General features: G+C 38.1%; 1 protein-coding gene across 1 annotated transcript in view; it reads right to left on the reverse strand.

The window, feature by feature from the left end:
- TTN (titin) overlaps nt 1-23,397 on the reverse strand; it is a 280,899-nt gene that overhangs the window by 79,527 nt on the left and 177,975 nt on the right. The window contains exons 191-228 of the mRNA XM_061185429.1: nt 19,841-19,964; nt 19,038-19,304; nt 17,286-17,383; nt 16,455-16,623; nt 16,091-16,357; nt 15,718-15,984; nt 15,347-15,625; nt 14,847-15,255; nt 14,618-14,742; nt 14,249-14,515; nt 13,198-13,467; nt 12,801-13,103; nt 12,407-12,709; nt 11,970-12,157; nt 11,765-11,879; nt 11,374-11,658; nt 11,121-11,272; nt 10,276-10,423; nt 9,787-9,964; nt 9,367-9,488; nt 8,986-9,273; nt 8,582-8,878; nt 8,279-8,465; nt 7,692-7,807; nt 7,300-7,599; nt 6,887-7,186; nt 6,688-6,793; nt 6,402-6,598; nt 6,013-6,318; nt 5,636-5,914; nt 4,773-5,072; nt 4,362-4,664; nt 3,878-4,240; nt 3,245-3,547; nt 2,811-3,110; nt 1,658-1,954; nt 1,268-1,552; nt 878-1,171 (exon numbers count right to left, since the gene is read on the reverse strand). Of these exons, the coding sequence (XP_061041412.1) occupies nt 878-1,171; nt 1,268-1,552; nt 1,658-1,954; nt 2,811-3,110; nt 3,245-3,547; nt 3,878-4,240; nt 4,362-4,664; nt 4,773-5,072; nt 5,636-5,914; nt 6,013-6,318; nt 6,402-6,598; nt 6,688-6,793; nt 6,887-7,186; nt 7,300-7,599; nt 7,692-7,807; nt 8,279-8,465; nt 8,582-8,878; nt 8,986-9,273; nt 9,367-9,488; nt 9,787-9,964; nt 10,276-10,423; nt 11,121-11,272; nt 11,374-11,658; nt 11,765-11,879; nt 11,970-12,157; nt 12,407-12,709; nt 12,801-13,103; nt 13,198-13,467; nt 14,249-14,515; nt 14,618-14,742; nt 14,847-15,255; nt 15,347-15,625; nt 15,718-15,984; nt 16,091-16,357; nt 16,455-16,623; nt 17,286-17,383; nt 19,038-19,304; nt 19,841-19,964 (9,157 nt within the window). The remainder of the gene's footprint in view (nt 1-877; nt 1,172-1,267; nt 1,553-1,657; nt 1,955-2,810; nt 3,111-3,244; nt 3,548-3,877; nt 4,241-4,361; nt 4,665-4,772; nt 5,073-5,635; nt 5,915-6,012; nt 6,319-6,401; nt 6,599-6,687; nt 6,794-6,886; nt 7,187-7,299; nt 7,600-7,691; nt 7,808-8,278; nt 8,466-8,581; nt 8,879-8,985; nt 9,274-9,366; nt 9,489-9,786; nt 9,965-10,275; nt 10,424-11,120; nt 11,273-11,373; nt 11,659-11,764; nt 11,880-11,969; nt 12,158-12,406; nt 12,710-12,800; nt 13,104-13,197; nt 13,468-14,248; nt 14,516-14,617; nt 14,743-14,846; nt 15,256-15,346; nt 15,626-15,717; nt 15,985-16,090; nt 16,358-16,454; nt 16,624-17,285; nt 17,384-19,037; nt 19,305-19,840; nt 19,965-23,397) is intronic.

Below are 23,397 nucleotides of genomic sequence, written 5' to 3' on the forward strand. Positions count from 1 at the left end.
GAAGGACAAGATAGAAAGAATAAGCTTTGCATGGTGAAACTAGACCCAATCCACTCTTGACTATTACTATTGCAACCAGAAGCAGAGCTTAGTGGTAGAAGTCCAACTCTGTTCTGTTCTTTCTGGCACAACCTGAGCTGTAGTGGACATTTTGGGATGAGCTGTTACAGTGAGGAGGTAATTTTGTTCCTGTTTTCGGGTGGTGGTGGTGGTGGTGGTGGTGGTGGTGGTGGTGCTGGAGGAATAACAACTCCTCTGTCTCTTGGGGAATGGGGCCTCCTCAAAGACTTTGCTTTCTAGGATGGGATGTCAGCATGCATTACCAAGTGTGTGCAATATTAGGGCTTCCTATTTGTTTATACTGGTCAAGGAGATCTCCTTTGGTTGGTTTTCCATTCTTTGGTGGCTCTTTCTGGTTTTGGTGCCCCCTCATCCTTCCAGTGTGGGGACTACTTGAGGGCTAAAGGAAGACTAAAGCATTTACGCTAAGGCAGTTTTCTGTCCTATAATCTTTCAAAAACAATGAACTCTCTTTGACTACTGGACTATTAAATTAATTACTCCAGTGTATTTTCTTACTAAGATGTAATATTTCTAAACTATTTTTAGGTTATGCTAAGCTCCAGTGATTCAGGTTTTTCAGGACGCAAAACCATGCCCAGTTTTGTGCAAAAACTACATTGAAATTATTGTAAACATGGTATACTTAAAGTTGCTGGTAGTTATTTGGTTTACCTTTCTCATTACTTTCTCATTATTCCAGCTATACATCTTGAGACTGTTGGGCGTTTGAAGCCATAAAGCTCTATACATAAATGACATAACTAGAAGCAATCAGTATTTACTTTATATACACAATGAAAACCTTCTCTTTTACCTAGTGGGTCAACTGCAAGAATTGGTCCTATTTCAACAGGAGGGCCGCAGCCAAACTTGTTCTTGGCAATCACACGGTACATATATTCTTGTCCCTCAAGGAGACCTGTGATGTCACATTTAGATCTCTCAGTCTCTATTGGTTGTCTCCAAGTATGCATCTTAGCATCCTTTCTTTCAATAATAAAGCCCGTGATATCACTTCCTCCATCATCTGCTGGATCAGACCAGTTAAGCAGACACATTTTTCTGTTTGTTACAACGGGTTTCAAATCAAGAACTGGACCAGGGACATCTGAAAAATAAAACGGCAACAAAAAAATCAATGCAATAAGATAGTATCATCACTTAGGAAAAATCCTGTGGAAATCCATGTAATAATATTCCTTACCAAAAACTTCTACCCGGGCTGCTGCAAATTTAGAACCACAGCTATTGGTAGCTGTAATCACATATCTGCCATGATCTTTTCTTAATGCATTCTTGATAATTAGTTCAGATTTGGTTCCAACGTTCTCTATTTCAACATGGTCTTTATCCAGCTCTCCTTCTTCTATGGTCCACACTTTTGTTGGCACTGGACGACCAGTTACCACAGCTGGAATTCTGAGAGTCTTCCCAGCCATGATCTGTATTCCAGCCTTGACAGAAACATCTAGTTCCACATTTGGAGGCTCTGTTGAAAGAGAACAGTCATACATTAGCCCAAGAAAGATGGGGAAAAAAAAAAATCTCATACTGGGAAAATATCCATCATCTTATTTATGTAACTTTTAAGTACCTTGTGGTTCAGCCACAGTAACGGGTTCTGTTTCTCCAGGCGGTCCTTCACCTGCAGCGTTGACGGCGCTCACTCGAAGTTTGTAATCGGCACCCTCTCGGATTTCTTTGACAGTGTACTCACGGGCCTTGATCATCTCCTCTGTGCAGCGGGACCATTCATTTGTGCCAAGCAGCTGCTTATCAACAAAGTAGCCAACAATTTCCCCACCACCATTGAAAGCTGGGGGTTCCCATGCCAGTTCAATAGTTGTGGAACTTGTGTCAGTGACTCTTGGGACAGGTGGCCCAGGTGGAGCTAGAATGAATGCAGACACAGAAATCAAAACTCACTGATGGGTACTTACTTCCCTGGCGGTGCAGTGGTTAAGAATCCGCCTGCCAATGCAGGGGACACGGGTTCGAGCCCTGGTCTGGGAGGATCCCACATGCCGCAGAGCAACAAAGCCTGTGTGCCACAACTACTGAGCCTGCGCTCTAGAGCCCGTGAGCCACAACTACTGAGCCCACGTGCCACAACAACTACTGAAGCCCAAGCGACTAGAGCCCGTGCTCTGCAACAAGAGAAGCCACCGCAATGAGAAGCCCGCGCACTGCAACAAAGAGTAGCCCCCGCTCGCCGCAACTAGAGAAAGCCTGCACTCAGCAACGAAGACCCAATGCAGCCAATAAATAAATAAGTAAATTTATTTAAAAAAACAACAACTCACTGATGATGGTTTTAAAATGTGCACTAGCTTACGTGATCCCACTTTTTTTTTTTTCACAGTGTGTTGCATGTAATATGGGTGAGTATTGCTTTGTGAAACTTTTAAGCTATAAATACAGATGTTTAAAATTTTACATTGCAACCTCAACATATGTGTCTATAGTCATTGCTAGTATTTAGTTTGATTTTTTTCCAGCTTGACTGAGATACTATTGACATATAACATATGTAAGTTTAAGGTGTACAATGTGATGATTTGATACATGTATATATTGCAAAATGATTGCCACAATAATGTTAGTTAACACCACCACCCCCTCACATAATTACCACTTTTTGATAACACTTAAGATCTACTCTCTCAACAACTTTCAAGCATATAAAACAGTACTGTTAATTACAGTGACCATGCTATACTCCACTTCCTTCTTAAGGAATTACTTACAGATTGGATCATGTGCTGTTTTGGGATCTGAGGGGGGACTGAACTTTCCAGGTCCAGCTGCATTTTCGGCACGTACTCTGAAGACATAGGTGAGTCCCTCTAATAGGCCTTCTACATTGGTCTTCAAAGAATTCAGAAGGTTTCGGTTGACACGAGACCAGTGTGTGCTATTCACCTCACGTTTTTCAAGCCAGTAACCCAAGATGGGGCTTCCATTATCTTTTGGTTCATTCCATTTCACTAGCATACTGTTACTGGTGACATCTTCCACAGTGGGCTTATCGGGTGCATCAGGTGGTTCTGATTAAAATTAAAAAGGCATATTTGAATTAATTCCCTAGTATGACATAAAAATTCAAGTTTACAAGCTGTGATAATATATATACCAACATATGATAAAAAGGCAAAGTTTAAATGCTAAAGAAGATCCTTACCAAATGGATCTTTAGCTGTGAGTGGCTTTGAAACACATGGTGGTCCAGGCCCAAACCTATTTTCAGCTCTTACACGGAAGAGGTACTCTTTTCCTTCAATCAACTTTGTCACTGAATATTTGCAATGTCTAAGTGTTGAAGTGACGACAATCCATTCTGAGTCAGGTTTTGTCTTGTCTTTCTTTTCCAAAGTGTAGTTTAAAATTTCACTGCCACCATCATCAAGGGGTGGTTCCCATTTACAGACGACTGAGGTCTTTCTAATATCTTCAAATACAAAGTTGATTGGTGGTCCTGGTATATCTGATATTTTGAAAGACAGAAGTGGTTAAAAATTTGTGTAGCAATGGAAAATGTAAATGTTTAGTGTGCTTCTAAACTTCTAAACAAACACAGTGTGCTTCTGTGACATAAACTTCTGTTTTTCCTACATCTGTCTGTCTATCTTTGTATCACCTTAGCTAATGAATTACAAGGTCAGTTGATTTCTTTTACGTAGCCAGGAGAAAAAAATGGGACCGAGGATACCTCGCTGAAGCTATTGCCCACTTCTATTAACTAACTAACTAACTGCCCGGAAAACACTTATATTAACTTTCTTCCATTGGAAAAAGTGTAGTTTTACCTACTTACCTAGCACACTGACGGTACAAGGAGCTTTTGCAATACCATGGTCATTTTCAACTTTGATCATAAACAGGCCATGATCAGGTCGGAGAGAATCTCGGACACGTAGCTGAGATTCTCCTTTTTTACTATTGTCGATACTCAAACGCTGTGTCAGAGGCAGGACAAATGGTTCTTCTTCTTGAACTTCACCCTTCTTCCTCCTAACCAAGGGTGCTACCTGCTTCCTAATTTCCTCTGGTGTGATAACATTTTCATCCTTTAGCCACGTAATAGTTGGGTAAGGTGACCCAGAAATAGTTGCATCGAGTGCTATTTCATCACCTCGTCTCACTTCTAGGCTTGTTCTCATAATGACTTTCGGGGCATCTGCAATGATTAAAAACAGTAATTGTTTTCAATTCTGATTAAAATATCTGACAAAACCTTATTCTCATTTCTTTTACGATGGGAAAATGGCAAACCCATTAAACAAACAAACACAACTTACCAATAGGATCTATGGCTTTGGTTGGAGGAGTGGCCCGAGAAGGTTCGCCAATACCAGCAGCATTTTCTGCTCGCACACGGAATTGGTATTCCTTTCCCTCTTCAAGGCCTTTTGCTGTATAGGTCAGGACTGGTACCAGGTGTTCGTTGCATCTCTTCCATCTCTCCTCACCCTTAGCAATCTTCTCTATGATGTAACCCATTATCTTGCTCCCTCCATCGTACAAAGGTGGCTTCCATGTAATAGTCATTGCCTCAGCTGTAGGATTATGTACCTCAACATCTACAGGTGGATCAGGGGGCTCTGAAGAACAAGAAAAAAACCTGTTAATATAGGGAAACCCATCTTCTTAAAATAAAAAAAAAAATGCATATTAACTCTTAGCTCTAGTACATTCATGCCCAAACTTACGCTTCGGATCTTGAGCAATGACTGGATTTCTCAGTTCAATATATTCGCCTCCACCAATCTTGTTGACAGCTTTAACACGGAAGAAGTATTCACCATTTGGTATGAGATCTTTGACAGTCCAAGACAGTTTGTTCTCACCAGACATGACTGGTATATACGTCCTCCTCCCAGCTTCTCTGCGTTCTAGGACGTAATGAAGAACTGGGCTTCCACCATCATATTCTGGAGGTTCCCAGGTTACTTTACAAGAACGCTTGGTCACGTCACTTGCTTTAAGATCTTTGCATGGTCCAGGTAGGCCTATTAGAAATCAAATTGACAATTATTATTGTAACCTGAAAAGTCAGTCAGCATATTAAGAGCACACTCTTTCTCTGAGTGAGTCGGACATTGCAGGCCATTTTGCATCCTTCGCTCCCAATTACTAAATGTCAGTAGCTTCCCCCTTAGTCTTTGTTCCAAGCAAAAATGGCCCCCCAAATTTCGAAACACCATCCATGTGTGGGGGGGGAAGGGGGCAGAAAATGTTACCACTCCTGGTTGAGAACACTATGAAAACATGCAAATACAATTAATAAATGAATATTGCTTATTTAAACATTCTTTGGGTATGCCAGATCTTTTATTTAAATTAGTACTTCACATGCAAATAATTACAACAGAAGTAAATTAGTGTAATCAGAGTTTAAATAGCAATTTCATCTCTTCAGAATTGCTTTGCTTCTCATATGGGAAGAAATAATCTGAAAGGACATTTAGTTTACAAATGGCCAGCTCATGAAGCCATTTATACTAACATTGCAGAGTTAACCAATTTTCCCAACAGGTGAAGAATGTCTGGTGTTTCATCAAAGAATGATTACCTATGACTTTGACATTGATTGAGGCAGTTGCTGAGCCGAGCTTATTCTCCAGGGTAATGGTGTAAACTCCAGCATCTGCATGGACACTCTTGGGAACTTCAAGGTGTGCAGAGATGTGATCCTTCTTCATTGTTAATCTGTCACTTGCTTTCACTTCTTTGCCATCTTTATGCCAGCTAACGGTTGGAACTGGGACAGCTCTGAAGGGAACAGGAATGCTTAATTTTTCACCTTCAATGACAACAATGTCATGAGTCTCCAGATCAATTGTTGGCTTGCCTGTAAGAGATAATCCAAAAGGGGAAAAAAAGGGTGTGTCAAAATGCAGTGCATGAGTAAAGCCTACTTTAGTAATTATAAAAAGAAACTGTTCTTACAGTCTGGGTCTTTGGCAACCACGTTTTCGGAGATTTCAGATGGCTCACTGACACCAACAGCATTGACGGCTCTCACTCTCAGAACATACTCCTTGTCGGGCACAACACCTTCTTCAACCTTGAATTTCAAGTCTTTTATTGGGCGAGAATTAACTCGCATCCATTTCTCAGTGCCTACTGGACACATTTCAACATGGTATCCTATAATAGGACTTCCACCATTTTTCTCTGGAGGCTTCCAAGCAATGGCAATGTGCTTTCTCCCAGCATCAGTCACATGCAGGTCAAGGGGAGATGAAGGAGGACCTGAAAAGAGAGTGAAACATTCACATCCACAATCTCATCATCAAGCTCTAGACAAGATCCTTCATATAATCAACACTACTTACTTGTTGGATCTTCAATTTTTAGGATTTCCGTGGGTTCGCTTGGGTGTCCAACTCCAGCTTCATTCTCTGCCCGAACCTGAAACTGGACCTCTGTTCCTTCAATGACATCAGTTACTTTAAAGTTACAGTCAGGTCCTGAGGTCTTTGCAGCTTTCACCCAACGGGTGCCTAACTTTTCTTTCTTCTCAATGACATATCTATTGAAATAACAAAGCATTTCATGAGCATGAATAAAGAATTTTCAGCCGAATGTAAATTTTTCTTTATGAGTTAATTAAAATTCTACCTCTGTATTGGTCTTCCACCATCATTTTTAGGTGGTTCCCACTTCAGGTCAACATGTCCTTTCGTCACATCAACCACAGTCAGAGCGTAGGGTGGTCCAGGGGTGGCTGAAAGCAAAATATTCAGTGGTTAGAAAAACCAGGGAGAAAAGTGACAATCCACTACAAATGGTGTCACAAAGATGACGTTAGAGAGCATACTAAAGGTGTCTTTGGCCAGGACGGAGTCCTCGACTTCACAATAGTCACTCTGTCCTATGGCATTTTCTGCAGCAACTCGGAACACGTATAAAGAACCCTCGGTCAGTGGGGTCACTGTGCACTTGGTGTCCTTGACAGTTGTGTCCACTGTTTGCCAGCCTTTCCGCCTCACATCTCTCTTTTCCACAATGTAGTTGGTGATGGGCGACCCTCCATTTTTCTCAGGAACTGTCCACTTTAGGTCTGCTGTATTTTTTGTAATATTGATAACTTCAAGCCAGCGAGGTGGTGATGGGGGATCTGAAGGAAAAAAAATTTCAATTTCTTATTGTCCAATATTCAGTCTTCACTAAATTTTCTAGTAGTCACTAAGAGATCAGATAGCAGGGATGAAATAATTAAGAGTGACTTACAAAGTTTCTCCCGGCAAAGCACAGGGTCACTGGGTTCGCTGGGTTCACTTTCGCCCACCTTGTTCACAGCTCTAACTCGGAATGAGTATTCCTGCCCTTCCATGAGCCCTGGGAACAAATGCTGGGTGGTGGGAACCCCTTCGGCCACTCGGACCCAGTCCTCTGTTCCAGTCTTTAGCATTTCAATGACGTAAGAATCGATCTTCGCCCCTCCATCGTGTTCTGGCTTTGTCCAATTCAATATTAATGATGTTCTGCCTACATCTTTCACGGTTGGTTTTCCAGGGGGCCATGGAGGATCTGCAAGCCAATGAAATGAAATCATTATTGAGGTTTGTCAAAAGGAATTAATATAAGCTTCAAAATAATCACAGAAAATATATGAATAATACCTATGGGATCCTTTATTAAGATTGGCTCAGTTGGTCTGCTTGATTTTCCAGGTCCAGCAAGATTTTCAGCCAGCACACGGAATCTGTATTTTTTCTTATTGGTGAGACCTTTCACTCTGAATTAGGAACAAAGTGTGAGTTGAATACCATGATAAGAAGGAGAAACCTCTATTTATTTCACATAGACGAAGCTAATTTATTTAAATTGTGAAAAACTGGTTTGGATATTTAACTGAAATATTTCAATATAAATTAAAAATTGCCTTTTAACTGTCACACACTTTAGATTTGGTCGCATGTACCAATCTAATTATAATATCTATAATAATAATCATTACCATAATATACTAGAGGACCAAACACTTTGGAACTTCCAGACAGTTTATATTTTATGGTAAGAAATTAAGAAATGTGCCCTTCAATGGAATTTATATCATTTTTGAAATTATGTGGTAATAGAAAAGATAAGTAAAAGTAATTAAAAATTTTATAGTAATATATAATCAGGTATAATCAAAAGGAATGCTAAAGAATGAAAATTTATATACACTGCTTTCTTAACATCTTGATGGAGAGCTTGGGCGTACCTGTATGTTGTATCCTTTATTGGCATCTTATTGCATCTAACCCATTTATCAGTATCAGGATCTAATCTTTCAACCCAGTAACCCGTGATGGGGCTGCCACCGTCATCATCTGGCTCACACCATGTGAGGGTCACTGCATCCTTAGTGATATCAGAAGGTTCTAGGCGAGTTGGAGATCCAGGTGGATCTATAGACAGGATAATCATATGTGTTATATGTCCTGTATATAAATATGACACCTAAATCCAACTTTGACACAAGTATCATTTTTTTTTTTAGCCACCTGATTAATAAGAAACTTACCAAACTGATATTTGGCTGTTATTGGAGTGGCCTGAACTGGCTCACCAACACCGTACATGTTTTCTGCAGCAACTCTGAAGATGTATTCTTTATTGGGTGTTAATTTGGTTGCCTTGAACTTTGTATCCTTGACAGTTGACGAGAGCTTGTGCCACATATCACTGTCGGTCGCTCTTCTCTCCACGACATAGTTTGTGATTTTAGATCCGCCATCATTGCGTGGTGGGTTCCATGTGAGAAGACATGACTCGTTGGTCACTTCCACGATGTCTAAAGCAGCTGGGGGTCCAGGTTTATCTGTGGATGACATTACACACTCAGAGAAAAGCATTTTTTAAATATGGTTTATTTTCAAAAGTAGCTGGAACGAGTTTGCCCATTTTTAAAACGAGAGCCTCCCTTACCTAAGACGTTCACTTCTACCACAGCGGTGGCCCGACCACAGACGTTCATGGCCTCGATAATGTATGTGCCACTGTCACTTCTCTTACTATCCACGATCGTCACTGTGGATTTTTTACGAACGTTTTCAATGGTGATTCTTTTGTCCTGCTTCAGAAGCATATCAGCCTTTGTCCAGGTTATTGTAGGTTCAGGTTTGCCAGTTACAGTGGCAGGAAGTTCAATCTTAGTTCCTGCTTTTACAGTGAGACCCGCAAGGAGCTTCACGTCGAGGAAAATTTCTGGAGCCTCTGAATTGGAAAAGATTATTTATGATGTTACCAAGTTTAGGCAGAATTAAAGTCAAAAGTCTGATTGATAAAGCAAAAACCAAAAGTAAGTACCCTGTATGTCCACAGCCTGGATTTCTTCTGTGGGTCTGCTTGGCTTGCTAGCTCCTAGCCTATTCAAGGCCTTCACACGATAGGCGTACCACTGGCCTTCTTCAAGACCTGTTACTTCCATTCTGTCAGAAAACAAAATAAATAGGATATTTTACTTAATGCATTTAATCTGTTCCATTGTGTAGTATTCATACTATTTCCAAAATTCATACCCCTGGTATAATACTGTCCTTTAATTCTGGATTGCTTCAACATTTTAACTAATGAAAACCTTGATTAAAGGGTAAGTTCAGCAGCACTTTAAAAAATCAGACAGGCACACCAAGGAAGTTCTAAAGTTAACATTTAGATTTCCCAAAAGAAAGCCTATTTTAGTAAGAGTAAATATTTACTTTTGTGCCAAATAATTTAAAAACTTACTTTGTTTCTGCAACTGGGTCTCCACAAGCGACCCATCGATCAGAACCACGTGGACATTTTTCAACTATATATCCTTTGATGCGTGAACCACCATCATGTTTAGGTGGATCCCATGTTAGGAAGATGCTCTTGGCTGTTCGATCTCTCCACTTAACATTCTCTGGTGGGTCAGGTACCGCTATAGCATTTTAAAGAGAGAGTCAGTCTTAGATAGGCCGTCTATGAAATCTCCATACTGCCAACCTGTGTCTTTCCCCCATAACTTCAACTGCAGGTCTAAAAGCAAAAACAGGTGGGAATTTCCTGGTGGTCCAGTGGTTAGGACTCTGTGCTTCCAGTGCAGGGGACATGGGTTCGATCCCTGGTCGGGGAACTAAGATCCCACAAGCTGCGTGGCACGGCCAAATAAATAAATAAATACATAAATAAAAATAAAAGCAAAAACAGGTAACAAGAGGCTAGGTAAGAAAATATCAAGAATGTACTCACTTGCAGGAGCTGACATATTTACAGGTTCATCAACATATGCGGGTTCTCCAGGGCCACATTTGTTACGAGCACAGACTTTAAATAAATATTCTTTTCCTTGAACAAGATCAGTAACTGTGAATTCTAGGTCAGTCACAGAGTCTGTAACCTGGGACAAAGCAATACAGTTAATAAACTGTTTTCCAAAAACTCTTTGCCTAAGTCAAAATATTTTTACCATGAGCAGGGTTACAAATGGAAGTTGTTTTGAATGCTAAGGATTATTCTTACATTAATTTCATATTAAGGAAAAAATTGCAAAGTAAGACATAATAATATTTGATGCCTAATGTAAGGTGGAACTGCTTCATAGTTTGTACACATTAAAAAGTCGGCAAATAAGGTGTTGATTCTTTCTACCAGCTTGGTTATTAGAAATATGATAAATCAAGGTAAAAAATAGTAATGGTATAAACTGAGGAGAGAAGATGGCAGATTAGGCCAACTAAGGTAATCTAGTGGAGTGAGAAGAAGTATGACCACCAGGGAATTAAGTACTTAGTGTCCTTAGAATGGCTTATAGCTTAAAAGGGCATATTGGATACTTATCAGGTACCAAGTGAGTAGGTAAGTTTTGTTTTATTTTTTAATAAACCTAGTTGAAAATCTGGTAAGGCTCACAAAATGAGGCAATTACACCAAATCTTGGTTGAACTACCTCAGGAAGCATTAGCATCAATACATTTTAAAAAGTTTTAGGTACTTTTTCAGCAAGGTAAAGGTAAAAACATAAAAACTTTGCAAGGCATCTCAACATTCCGGGATTTCCCCCACTCCCTTTTCTGGAGTTGCTGCTCAAAACTCACTTTAGTCCATGTTTTCCGGCTGACTTCTCGCTTTTCAACAACATATCCGGTTAATGGACTTCCTCCATCATCATCTGGTGGTTCCCAAGTCAAATGTACTGAGTCCTTGGTTATCGCACCGAATTTCAGTTCTTTGGGTGCACTTGGGCGAGCTGAAAAAAAAAATGCAGTCAGAAATCATTATCATTAATAGCTTGAACCAATATTTGTTAATAGTCAGATCACCTTAGATCACAAAAGTTTAGTTCCTTACCAATTACACTGACATCAATCTCCCCAGAAATTGCTTTCACACGATTTTCTAACTTCAGCATGTAAATGCCCTTGTCTGGACGTTCACTTGGAGAAATGATAAGCTCAGCATAGGCAGATAGGGTTTTCATTTTCACACGGTCTCCCGCTTCTAGTACTTTATCTCCAAAAGACCAGGTAGCAGTTGGCCTTGGATAGCCTGTGCTTGGAACCAGGATCTTGATAGGATTTGGCACAATAACTTCCAGGCCATCTTTAAATGCACTTAAATCCATTGTTGGTTCAACTACCAAAGAGAAAACTTAATGAGTTTCCAGTACTGTATTTAAATCCCTGGTACCCCAAAGTAGCTACGTGCTATTCCCAAATCTAAACATAAAATATCCATTTACCAAATGCATCATCAGCAGTTAGAGGACCAAGAATTTCAGATGGATCTGAAACACCAGCTTCATTTTCTGCAGATACTCGATATAAATATTTATTTCCTTTTTGTAATCCAGTAATCTAAAATTATGAATCAATATTTGTAAAATACATATACATTTAAGTCCATGATCATTTACCGACTATTTATTTTAGATACACATGCTCTACCTTGTAAGTCAGTTCAGGGACAAGTTTCTTATTGCAACGAATCCAATTATCTTTTCCTTCTTCACATCGTTCTATTATATAGCCCAATATTGGGCCTCCTCCATCTTTCAGAGGAGGTTCCCATGTGAGCTGAACTGATGACTGAGTCTGATCTGAGGAGTTTAGGTTCACAGGAGGACTTGGTCTCTCTGGATTGGAAGAAAGAGTTGGAGCATACCATTTAATTCAGTGACAGCTTATTAAGATAATGCTGTAATCACTTCTATCATCCCCATATTCACTGGATACAAGCAGGCACAGTCTGGATTTCTAAAATTTTGCTCAAATTTTTCTGATGTTCTTTTCATTAACTTCTGTTTAATTTGATTTATTTTAATCAATAAGCTTAATTTCTCGATTAAATGGAGTACTTATTTCCCTTTTTTTGATGGACTCACCAATCGGATCAGCAACTTTGACGAAGGGTGTGGCTGCACTTGGTTTTCCAACTCCAATTCGGTTTTGGGCCCTAACCCGGAAACTGTACTCCTGTCCTTCCACCACATCAGTGACAGTTGCAGACAGGTCTTCAGCTCTTACTGTCATGGCAGTTTCCCATCTGATAGAAGTCTTGTCCCTTAATTCAATGACGTAGTTTGTGATCTCGGCACCTCCATCATACTCTGGTGGTTCCCATGTCAATGAGACACCAAATCTGTTCACATCAGTGATCGTTACATTCAAAGGAGGGCCTGGAACATCTGGATTTCCAGAAAACACGGGCTTTAGGTTATCTCAGGGATAAAAGCAAAGATAAGCTAGTTTACAATTTACTTAAAAACTTCTTCTTACCATATTTACTCCTTGCTTCTACAGGACTGTCAGTTTCTACTGGTTCACCAGTGCCGACTCTGTTTCTTGCGCTCACACGGAATAGGTACTCAACTCCTCCTTTTTGTAGTCTAGTGACAGTAAACTCACAACTATCTGCACGGTCAGTGGCCAGAACCCAGATCTTTCTCTTGACATCACGTCTTTCAACAACATAACCTATGATTTTGCTTCCACCATCAGTTAATGGTTCTTCCCAAGCGAGGCTCACTTCACCATCAAGTGTTTCTGTCACTTCTAAGTTACGTACTGGCCCAGGAACATCTGGAATTCACATATACATTTTTTTTTTTTTTAGTGTGTTATCACGCTTTTAGTTGTGCTTTGCCAATAAAGTCCAAGTGACTCAAGGGCTTACCAATAACTTGTAAATTGATGAATGCTTCTGCTTTTCCATGTTTGTTCTGAAGCACAATTTTATACCTTCCTTTGTCTCCTTTCTTGGCTTCTAAAATTCTGAAAGAAGTCTGTTCAGCTGTAGTATCAACAGTTTTTGAAGACAGAGGTTCATTTTCTTTAAACCACTCAGCTTCTGCTTTGGGGTAGGCATCATAGGGCACCACCATGGTCAGAGGCTGGCCAACATCAACCACCAGGTCTTGGTCAGCTGTCTTGATTTTAGGTGCGGCTAGTGAGAAAAATAATATGTGAATGCTTTTGAGTTATTTATTGTAGTCCAGCTATGCCATAGCTTCTTTACCATGCATTTGTTAGCAAATACTGGTTACATGTCACAGTAACTTTACAGGAGAGAACACTAGCTGACTTAAGAGTTCTCACAGCTTATTTTGCAAATTATCAGACTCTGAAGAATAGAGGACTAAGTATGATATGAAACCACAAAATCTCCATTCTTTGCCAATAATAATAACAGAGGCCTGAATATAGTGCACAGAACATGTTTTTGGGTTTTTGTTTTTTATATAAAATAGGCACCTCATACTTAGTTCAAGATAAACCAGACAAACTTGTTCTTATGCACAAGAGGTACATTAATGGCTCTTTCAAAATGCCATCCTCTAAGGATGTCTTGGAAGCTTGTGTCAGGATGAGAACAGACCTAAGAGGCCCCGCAGGGATTTGGAAAGTAGAAAAGAATGGGGCTGTCTCTAGGTCTGGGTTTGCTGGGAAGACTCTCAGGGCAATAGGTTAATTCTAGGAGTTAACGAACAGCTGCCGTGTGCCAGGAGCTGTGCAAGGTTATCGCATGTAAAGAGCAATGCTGTCAGTTTCCTCTTACTCAGGACACTTGGTGGTAAGAGGAATTAGAATAGTTAACATGTGGACAAGGCTTAATAGGAATAAAAAGCTTTCACAAATATTTTCTCATTAATTAACTGTGAAATCTGAAACCTACCCAGTATCTGTGGTATTGTAAGGATGTTTGAAAATAAAAGAAAGGGACTTACCTGCCAGTTCAAGCTTAGCTCTGGCTTCTTTGTCTTTGGCAATAAATCTGTATTCACCCTGGTCACGGGGCTTAATGTCACAAATCTGTAGCCTGTGTATCTTTCCTTCACTCATCATCTGGTGTTTGTCACTCTGGACAATAATCATGTTGTTTTTTAGCCACTGGACTTCCACCTTATCTTTGTTGAGCTCAGCTAAAAAGACAACATCAGTACCAGGGGCTTCAAGGATGTCTTGGGGAGGCCTGATGATCTCAACAGGGATTTCTGAAAAGAAAATGTGAAACAAATACAAACATGTTTGTATTGAGATTAACAACATTTAAAAACATACTAGTATTAAAAATCGTCCTTTCGCTTAATATGTACCTTCCACAAAGAGTCTAGCTCGAGACCTCCTGTCTTCTACTCCACAAGCATATTCACATTCATCATCCAGCCTGCAGTCTTTTATAATGAGTCTATGTATTCTGCCATCTTTTTCAAATTTGTATCTAAAAGAAGAGATTGAATTATTGGTTAGCTTGCATAATGACCACTAAATTGGCAAACTTGTATATATAGCTACAGAAATAGAGACTGAGAAGCTCTCACGTACTTTTTGCCTTCTTTGATTTCTCTCCCGTTTCTGTACCATTTTACATTTGCTTTCTCTCTGGAGAGCTGGCAGGAGAAGACAGCATCGTCAAACTCAGTGACTGTCTGGTCTTCCAAGTGTTCCACAAATTCTGTAGGGGCTTCTATGATGAGAAGTTCAGCAACAGATTTATCTTGTCCAGCAGTGACAATGTATTCACCTTCATCTGGGAAGCCACAGTCTTTAATGATTAGAGAGTGCTTATATTTATCAATTCTGTACAAAACACGGTTGTCAAAAGCCACCTCTTCTCCGTTTTTGGTCCAGTTCAGTCTTACATTGAGACGGTTCACCTTGCACCAGAATGTGACAGATTTCTTCTCCATTGTTTCAATATCTTTAAGAGGCTCAGTGATCCTAAGGTCTTCCTCTGTTGGAAAGGAGAAGAAGAGTGTTGATTTTAATTGTTTTCATAATAGAAATTGATTTTTAAAATCTCTAATGTCAAATAAGTGACTTACCTTCTACGATTAGATTGGCTGCACTCGTAACATTTTCACCTCTGTGATTGGTCAGAGACACATTATAGTTGGCTTGATCATCTAATTGTGCATCTCTAATTCTGAGGGTGTAGACCAGGTCTTTTTGGAGAATAATGTATTTTGAACTATCAAATATGACTTCTTCATTTCTGAACCATTTGGCTTTGGCACCTTCGGTATTGACCTCACAGTTAAAGACAGCTTCTTGTTGTTCCTTCACACGGGTGTTCTTCAGAGGAACTATGATCCTGAGTTTTTCTGAAAGCAATCAACAAGATTTTATAGTATGAAGAAGTACTAATGTGGTAGATGCAAATATAAGTAAATCCAAGAAGCACAAACAAACTTACCAATTACTGTCAAGTGAGCGGCTGCTCTGGCAGCCCCAGCCATGACTACATAAGTGCCCATATCTTGTAATGTGGCATCTTTCACAACTAGGATCCTCTTTTTGCCATCAGCAATTATGTCATATTTATCTCCAGATTCAAGTGTCTTATTATCTCTCTTCCACTGGACTGCAAAGCTTTCCTTTGATATAGAGCAGACAAATTCAGCCTTTTCTCCTTCAAGTATTTCAACGTTTTGAGGCTTTGAGATAAATTCAGCAGCAAGTTCTGGAAAGAAAAAGTTGCAAGATATTGAAAAATTAAGCATTTGTACCTTACATGCAACAAGTATGATTTTCTTAAAATACAATAGTATTCACTGTAATTTTCATACCGTGAACTTTGACTTTGCCATCGGTTCGAGAACTTGGGAGTCGGCAGTTGTAGTTGCCAGTGTCTTCCAGGTGAGCATTCTGAATGATCAGGATTCTCTTTCGTCCAACAGTAAGTATTTCATATCTTCCTGTTTCAATGATCTCTTCATCTCCTTTGTACCAAATTACTTCTGCTCTGGGCTTGGAGACCTCGCAAACCAGTTTTATAGTGTCTGTTTCACTAACTTCAATGTTGGTAAGATTTTTTGTAAAGACAGCTTCTTCTTCTGCAAGAAGAGTTAAAAGCAAAAAACATTGAATTAAACTGGAAATTTTTTTTTTCCCCAACACATATACTCCTGCAAAGAAAGACTTCATTCTTACCCAGGACTGTCAGCATGCCGGAAGTTTGCGCTGTCCTTACTTCACAGGAATATTCTGCTTCATCAGCCAGTAGACATTTGTTGATGACAAGAATGCGGACTGCTCCCTTAGATATGATGTCATATTTTTTGCCCTTTTTAATTTCAGCACCATCTTTAAACCACTGAACCTATATTTAAGATAAATAAATACCTTTATCAGTTCTGTTGTTCCTTAAGAGGAACTATGATCCTAAGCTTTTCTAAAAGCAGTCAATAAGACTTTACATTATGAAGAAGAACCAAAGTGGTAAATATAACCAAACCCCAAAAAACAAGAACTGCTTCAATTATTAAGTGAGCAGCTGTGATACTACTATCAGTAATTAAAAATAATGGGATCATGTATTAGAGCCGTAGGGGGCCTTGGATTTCATGCAGACCAACTCCTTTGTTTTCCAGGACTCAAAGTTGACTCGCCAATGGTAGTTAATGGCAACCAGGAGTACTGAGTTGAGACATATGAAATTGCTGATATTTGTTTTTTTTTTTTTATTTGATTGTTTTTAACCTAAGAAAACATCAATTTCATATGGTTCAAATTAATAATATCTAAATCTCCTGATTGCAAGTCCAGTGCTTTTCAAGTAATAGCAAGTGAATAATAGTAATACTAAAAAGAGAACAATTAAATCAAGTATGTATCTCACACTAAAGTAATAATCATTAATCTAAAAGTAAAGTGATGACTACAGAGAGGTTTGATTCATTTTTGTTTTTTTTTCATTTTGGTCAGACCAAAAGTAAACAAAGTTATCAGAAAACACAAGTTAGCAACCACACAATCACAGACCTTGGCATTTTCTCGGGAAATTTCACACTCAAACCGAGCCATTTCTTTTTCTTTAACTTGAAGATCGGTGAGTGGTCTTAAGAAGTCCACATGAGGAGCTGTAAGAGAAGGTCATCAGAATTCAGAATGAGGTTTCTAGAAATTCACTCTGACATACTATGGTGCTTTTGCAGGCTTTTTCATATTAGCAGGCTACAGCTGATTTGGAAATCACTTGGAGCTGCCATTCAGTTGTGATACTTTGCATTTTACATATCTCTTAGTTTTCATAAAATTATGTGGCATAATATATGTCCAACTAATTCTTCCTATCTATCTCTCTATCTATCACCAGCTCAGTTCTGAATGATAGCTGGAGGAAAAATCTTCATTGATACTTCTCCAGAGTTGAAAGTTGATATCGTCAAAGGAAACACCAGTAGCAAAGAATCGTTATCTTATTTAAGGCAGGCAGCATAATCTTTGGGAAATTAGAAGAATTCAATGATAGTGCAGCTTGAAAAGCTATGATCAGTCTTGTCTATGGCTAAGAGACATGAGTTTGCAATTGAAATCACATACATTCAGCTTTTTTGGTGTGTGTCAGCTTCAAAGAGGTCACGTGTAAGTCAGGTATAAAGTCCATTAGTGTGACAAAACAACATGCTTTGAATGGAAGGGTGATTTTTTTTTTTTTAATCTCTGGTTTCATTTATCTCCAGAATTAAGTTGGTGGATATACAGGATTGGAGAGCTGCCCACAGGCCCTTCCTTCTTTCAGGGTTCCTTGTGAGTCCTTCCCAAGATGCCCTTTCTTGATCAATGAAATTCTGGGACACAAGTGCTGGCTAATAGGCTTGAAGATATGCTCATTGTTGCTGAGCCGCCTTAGAGTAGAGATAAAGTAGGTAACAAAGGGAAGAAGGAGACCCAAGAAGCTATTCTGTCATAAGCGAAAGCAGAGCAGCCACAAACTGGAAAGAATAAAACAGACCAAGATGCATGGAAGCACAATCCAAGCCACTATGAGCTGTTGACAGATGGGAAGCAACTAAACCAATAGAAAATACTGCACAAAAATAAAGACACTAAAATATTATTGCTGGACAAATGAATGAATGAAAAAAATGAGCTAGCATGTGGCATTCTGAAAAAAGACGTTTTATTTTCCACCAGAGGAAGAAGTAGTGCTAAAAACCATTAGTGCTCCCTTCATTTATAGGACTCAAAGGATACAGGGCTTCTCTCCATCTTCTTTTCCATTCTTATTCTCAGAGACAGCATTATGTGAATGGGCTTTATCATATTACAGCAGACCTCTAGTGTGCTCCTATTCAGACTGAAATTTCATGATCACTTTCTAGTGGTTCCTCATACCTGAAAATTCATTTTCCTTCCAAGTGGAAATTGCTTTCATTTCCTTCCCTTTTTTTTTTATGACACCCTTCTTGTCTTTTTAAATTCAATTTGTCCTCATCTGTATTGGGATATTCCTGCAGTAGGCTTACCCCATGTAGACAAAGAGCACATCTCTCACTACTCAGTGAGAAGCAGAGCAAAAAGTGATCACTCGGCCCTTCTCAGACCAGATGTAGTGGAAGGACCTCTCTCTCTTTTTTTAAACACATAAAATATCATGTTACGTCAGTATCGATACTGTAAGTTGCCAAGAAATGCGGTTAGGCCAAGAAGGGCATGCAAAAAGTGGGGTTTTTTTTGTTGTTGTTATCAAAGAGTTGCAAGTGAGAAGTGCTGTGTAAGAAGAATACTTACGCATGACGTTCAGGTTACAGGAAGTCTTAAAATCCTTAGCATCACAAGTGTATGTTTTAATATCCTCTGGCGTGCAGCCGTGTATAATAAGTTTCCTGACCCTGCCATCAGCAACAATTTCATACTTCTTGCTTTTGAGAATTTCTGTCCCATTTTTGAACCATTTCACCTTAGCATTTTCTCGGGATAGTTCGCACTCCAATACCGCAGTGGCTTCCTCTTCAACTGTCTGGTCCTCAAGAGGCTTAGTGAATTCAACTGGGGGTTCTGAAAGAATCATACTAATTAGCCAAGGTATTTCTCCTTTCCTTCTCTAAGAGTTTCAGCACCTCCTCAATTTTCCTCTCGTATCTTGAGGGCTTTTCTGTTTTTAAGTTTCATTTGTAAGTTTTGATTCCACTCAGATGTTTTCGTCTAATAATGATGTTTCATCATTATTTTTATATACAGAGGAAAAGCATTTTTAGAGAATATGAAACATCAAGGAAATAATAGCCAACTCTTGGTTAAGACAGTGATAGATACCTACTGATAATAATTCTTCCTCCAGCTGTTTATGAAATGCAGTAAAAAACAGTGGGGATGGAAAAAGGAAGTAAAACCTATTCTAGCCAATTTTGGCTTTTTTTTTTTTTTTAGTAGTCTGTGAACTATTTTGTTAAGCCAAAAAGTAAAATTAGACTTTCTGATATTTGGTGGATTTTAATGATCTGTGGTACTTACCATATACAGATAGTTGAGAGTTGGCATTATTTATGAACCTCTGCATTATACATGTTTTTAAAAATAAGCCATGTGATTACCTTTCACGAAGAGGTTGGCTTGCGTTTTGAAATCTTTTGCTACTAGTTGGACTTCTCCAGCATCTTCTAACTTTACATCCCTCAGAGTAAGTGTATGAACTCTTCCTTCTGAACGTGTGACCACCTAGTTTTTTGAAAAAAAAAAGGTGCAGTTTAAGAATATATGCATGGTAACTAAATTTATCATGGTGATCATTTTGAAATCTATAGAAATATAGAATCACTATGTTATGTACCAGGAACTAATATAGTGTTATAGGTCAATTATACTTCAAAAACAAACTCACAGAAGAAGAGATCAGATCTGTGTTTTCTCGGGGTGGGGGGTGAGGATGGGGGTTCATTGGATGAAGGCAGTCAAAAGGTAGAAACTTCTATTTATAAGATAAATAAGTACTAGCGATGTAATGTACAACATGATAGATATAATTAACACTGCTCTATGTTACATATGAAAGTTGTTAAGAGGGTAAATCCTAAGAGTTCTCATCATAGGAAAAAAATTTTTTTCTATATCTTTAATATCTATATGAGATAATGGATGTTCATGAAACATTATGGTAATTATTTCATGATATACGTAAGTCACATCATTGTGCTGTATACCTTAAACTTACACAGTGCTGTACGTCAATTATGTATCAATAAAACTGGAAGAAAAAAAGAATATAAAAGAAAGAAAGAATTGGAGGTTCTTCTAGTTCAACCATCCAAAAATTCCATAAGACACTGTGCCCTGTCATACAGATTGACTTTGCTTCACAGTTCACTTACAGTTAAGAATAATGTCAAAATTTTTCACCAGTGGAACTGTTTATTATGCTGGTGTAAAAAAAAGAGTCAGGAATAAAATTTCATATAAAGGTTTTTCCTTAGTGAAGAGCTGGGCATGGTTATTAATATAACTACCTTAATAATTGAGAAAGCCAAAAATATAATAAGGGAAAATAAATAGGAGAAGGTAATTAAGATATGTCCTAGGAACACAGCTACTTATTCAAGGACATGGTGCTTGAATGGGAGAAAAATTGTTTCTGTGATGACGTTTCAATATAAATTTTGAATTTAAAATTTGGACTGTGATTTAGGGCTATTTTAAAACGTATCTCAGGTTCTAATCCACCAACAGATATGTCTTATCTGTTAACATGTTGTTTTATCATTGAAATTCCTCTGAGGCTACTCTAGAATATTCTGTTACTGAGAACTTGGCTCAGAACACAGTGGTTCTTAGGAAATAGCTCATATACAGTATACACTGATTATGTTAAAGGGCAAAAAACTAACAGCTACCTTATAAAAATAAACCAATAATGTGAATGCTGAAGATTTTGTGGTAGATTATGTAAAGATAATGTTAGAGATTATTCCTTTAAAATATTGTTAACTTATAATGGAAGCATATTACTATAATACAATAGGCATTATGACTGTGACCAAGCTATTAAAGTTTAAATACAAAATTCTCAATGGCCATTTAGGACTTAGCAGTCTTTTCCTGGACTGATGGCCAAAGGGGGGAAAAAAACCACAACTCATTTCTGAAATTTTCTCTTTTGATTTTCTATTCTAATAATGTGTTTTTGTTTGGTTGCAGAATGTTTAGCCTCCAAAAACTATACCAAAGTGAAGATGAAAGGTCTGAATTAAATTGATAATAGCTCGTTTGTTCTGATAGACTTAATTTAAACAAAACCTGCAAAATGTAGTAAAATGACTTTATTTCACAGTTTATATTTAAGTTCTTTATAAAAAGAGACTTTTAATAATATACCAGCAAGTTTACAAAAGGCTGAAGTATTTTAGGTGGCTAAAGTAAAAGATTAAAATTCCTATGCCAAGAGAGACACAAAAAGGCCCAATAGAATTATAGTAAGGTGATCCTTTCTAACCTGAGAAAAAAGTTCCGTGACAATAAGATAAATGTGTGTGTGTGTGTGTGTATTTTAGTAAAAGAAATGTAACTCAGATTTTTAGGAGTCTACATTTTAATTTAAAATAGCATAGTTTTTATATACACTACTATCAATAAAATAGATAACTAATAATGACCTACTGTATAGCACAGGGAACTCTACTCAATACTCTGTAATGGCCTATATGGAAAAAGAATCTAAAAAAGAGTGGATATATGTATGTGTATAACAGATTCACTTTGCTGTACACCTGAAACTAACACAACATTGTAAATCAACTATACTCCAATAAAAATTTAAAAAAATAAAAAATAAAATAAAATTGTATAGTTTTTACATTAGAAATAATGGCTGATCTTTAATAAAAGCTCTTAATTTGAGCAAAAAATATTTAGTAGCAAAAGAATAATATCATTTGTCCTTAAGTAGTGTTCCTTTATTCAAATCATGAATTTATAGATCTAGAAAGGATTTTGAAGTCAACCAATTCTCTGCCTTTAGACATGAAAGCAGTTAAACCACACTTAATTGGACAAATATATATTTTTAAAAAGCAAACTTGAAGGTGGAGATGCCTGCATCACCCAGTTCAGTATTTAGAAGACCTCATGGTGAGGACAGTTTCCTCATATTAAACTTTATTCTCTTGCTGCAATTTGAACGTATGGCTGCTTTTTCTATCCTTGGTAACAAAGGAGATCAACTGGTCATTATTGTCAGCAGATTTTGTCTCTCAGATGACTGTTAACTGAATCACCTTTCAATCACTTTGGTAGAATACTAGTTTTCTGTTTGTTTGTTTGTTTGTTTGAGAACAGTTGTTCAAAGGCATTTTCCTTCTAATACTTTAATCAACTTTGTGGCTCTCTGTTAAACTGAATCCCTTTTAAATTACGTTCCTATAATTCTTAACAGCTTGATTTAAACTGAAAGCTTGATGCCACATTTGATACTCTTTCTAAATATATTGAAAAAAAACTGACAGAGAACAATGAAATGCCCTGTGCTTTCTTTCCAACCCACATTGGGCATTTTCTATAATTTTATTTCAAGAATTCAAAATTAATGGTGAATTATAAAGATAATTTAGACACACACACATTGTCTTAGGGGGCAAAATACATAGCTCAATTTGGGTAAACTGTATTTTGGGCCTATCTGAATAATCACTCTGGTTTTTACTTACGGGTGAAATTTGGGGTAACACCAGAAGCTAGTTATTCCCTAAAACTTCTTAAAGTATATTTGTTCATACATGTGGGTAATCACAGAGCCCTTCTTTCTTGCCAGCACCATCCGTTGCACTTTAAATAGTCCACTTGCATTCCAGAATTTGCACAGCTCAAAGCACTTGAGGGTTAAAAATAGCTTTGGAGAAATGCTTGAAGAGCAGATATCTGCCCAGAAGTTATCTCAACTACTTGATCAACTGCCTGAAATGGAATTTCCATCCTCTCCTCATAATCTTCTTATATGCAGAACACTAGATAGCATGGAGAGAATTAGCCATAAAACTTAATCTGTACCCTCGTTAGCACGCATCGAATCAGAAAGCCTTTTTGATCCTTTCTGTCTTTCGATGAATTAAACTATCACTGATAGCTAATGAGTGTTTGCCTTTTCTTCAAAAACCTAAAACTT

The sequence above is a fragment of the Eubalaena glacialis genome, chromosome 1 (genome assembly GCF_028564815.1).
Source record: "Eubalaena glacialis isolate mEubGla1 chromosome 1, mEubGla1.1.hap2.+ XY, whole genome shotgun sequence".
NCBI lineage: Eukaryota > Metazoa > Chordata > Mammalia > Artiodactyla > Balaenidae > Eubalaena > Eubalaena glacialis.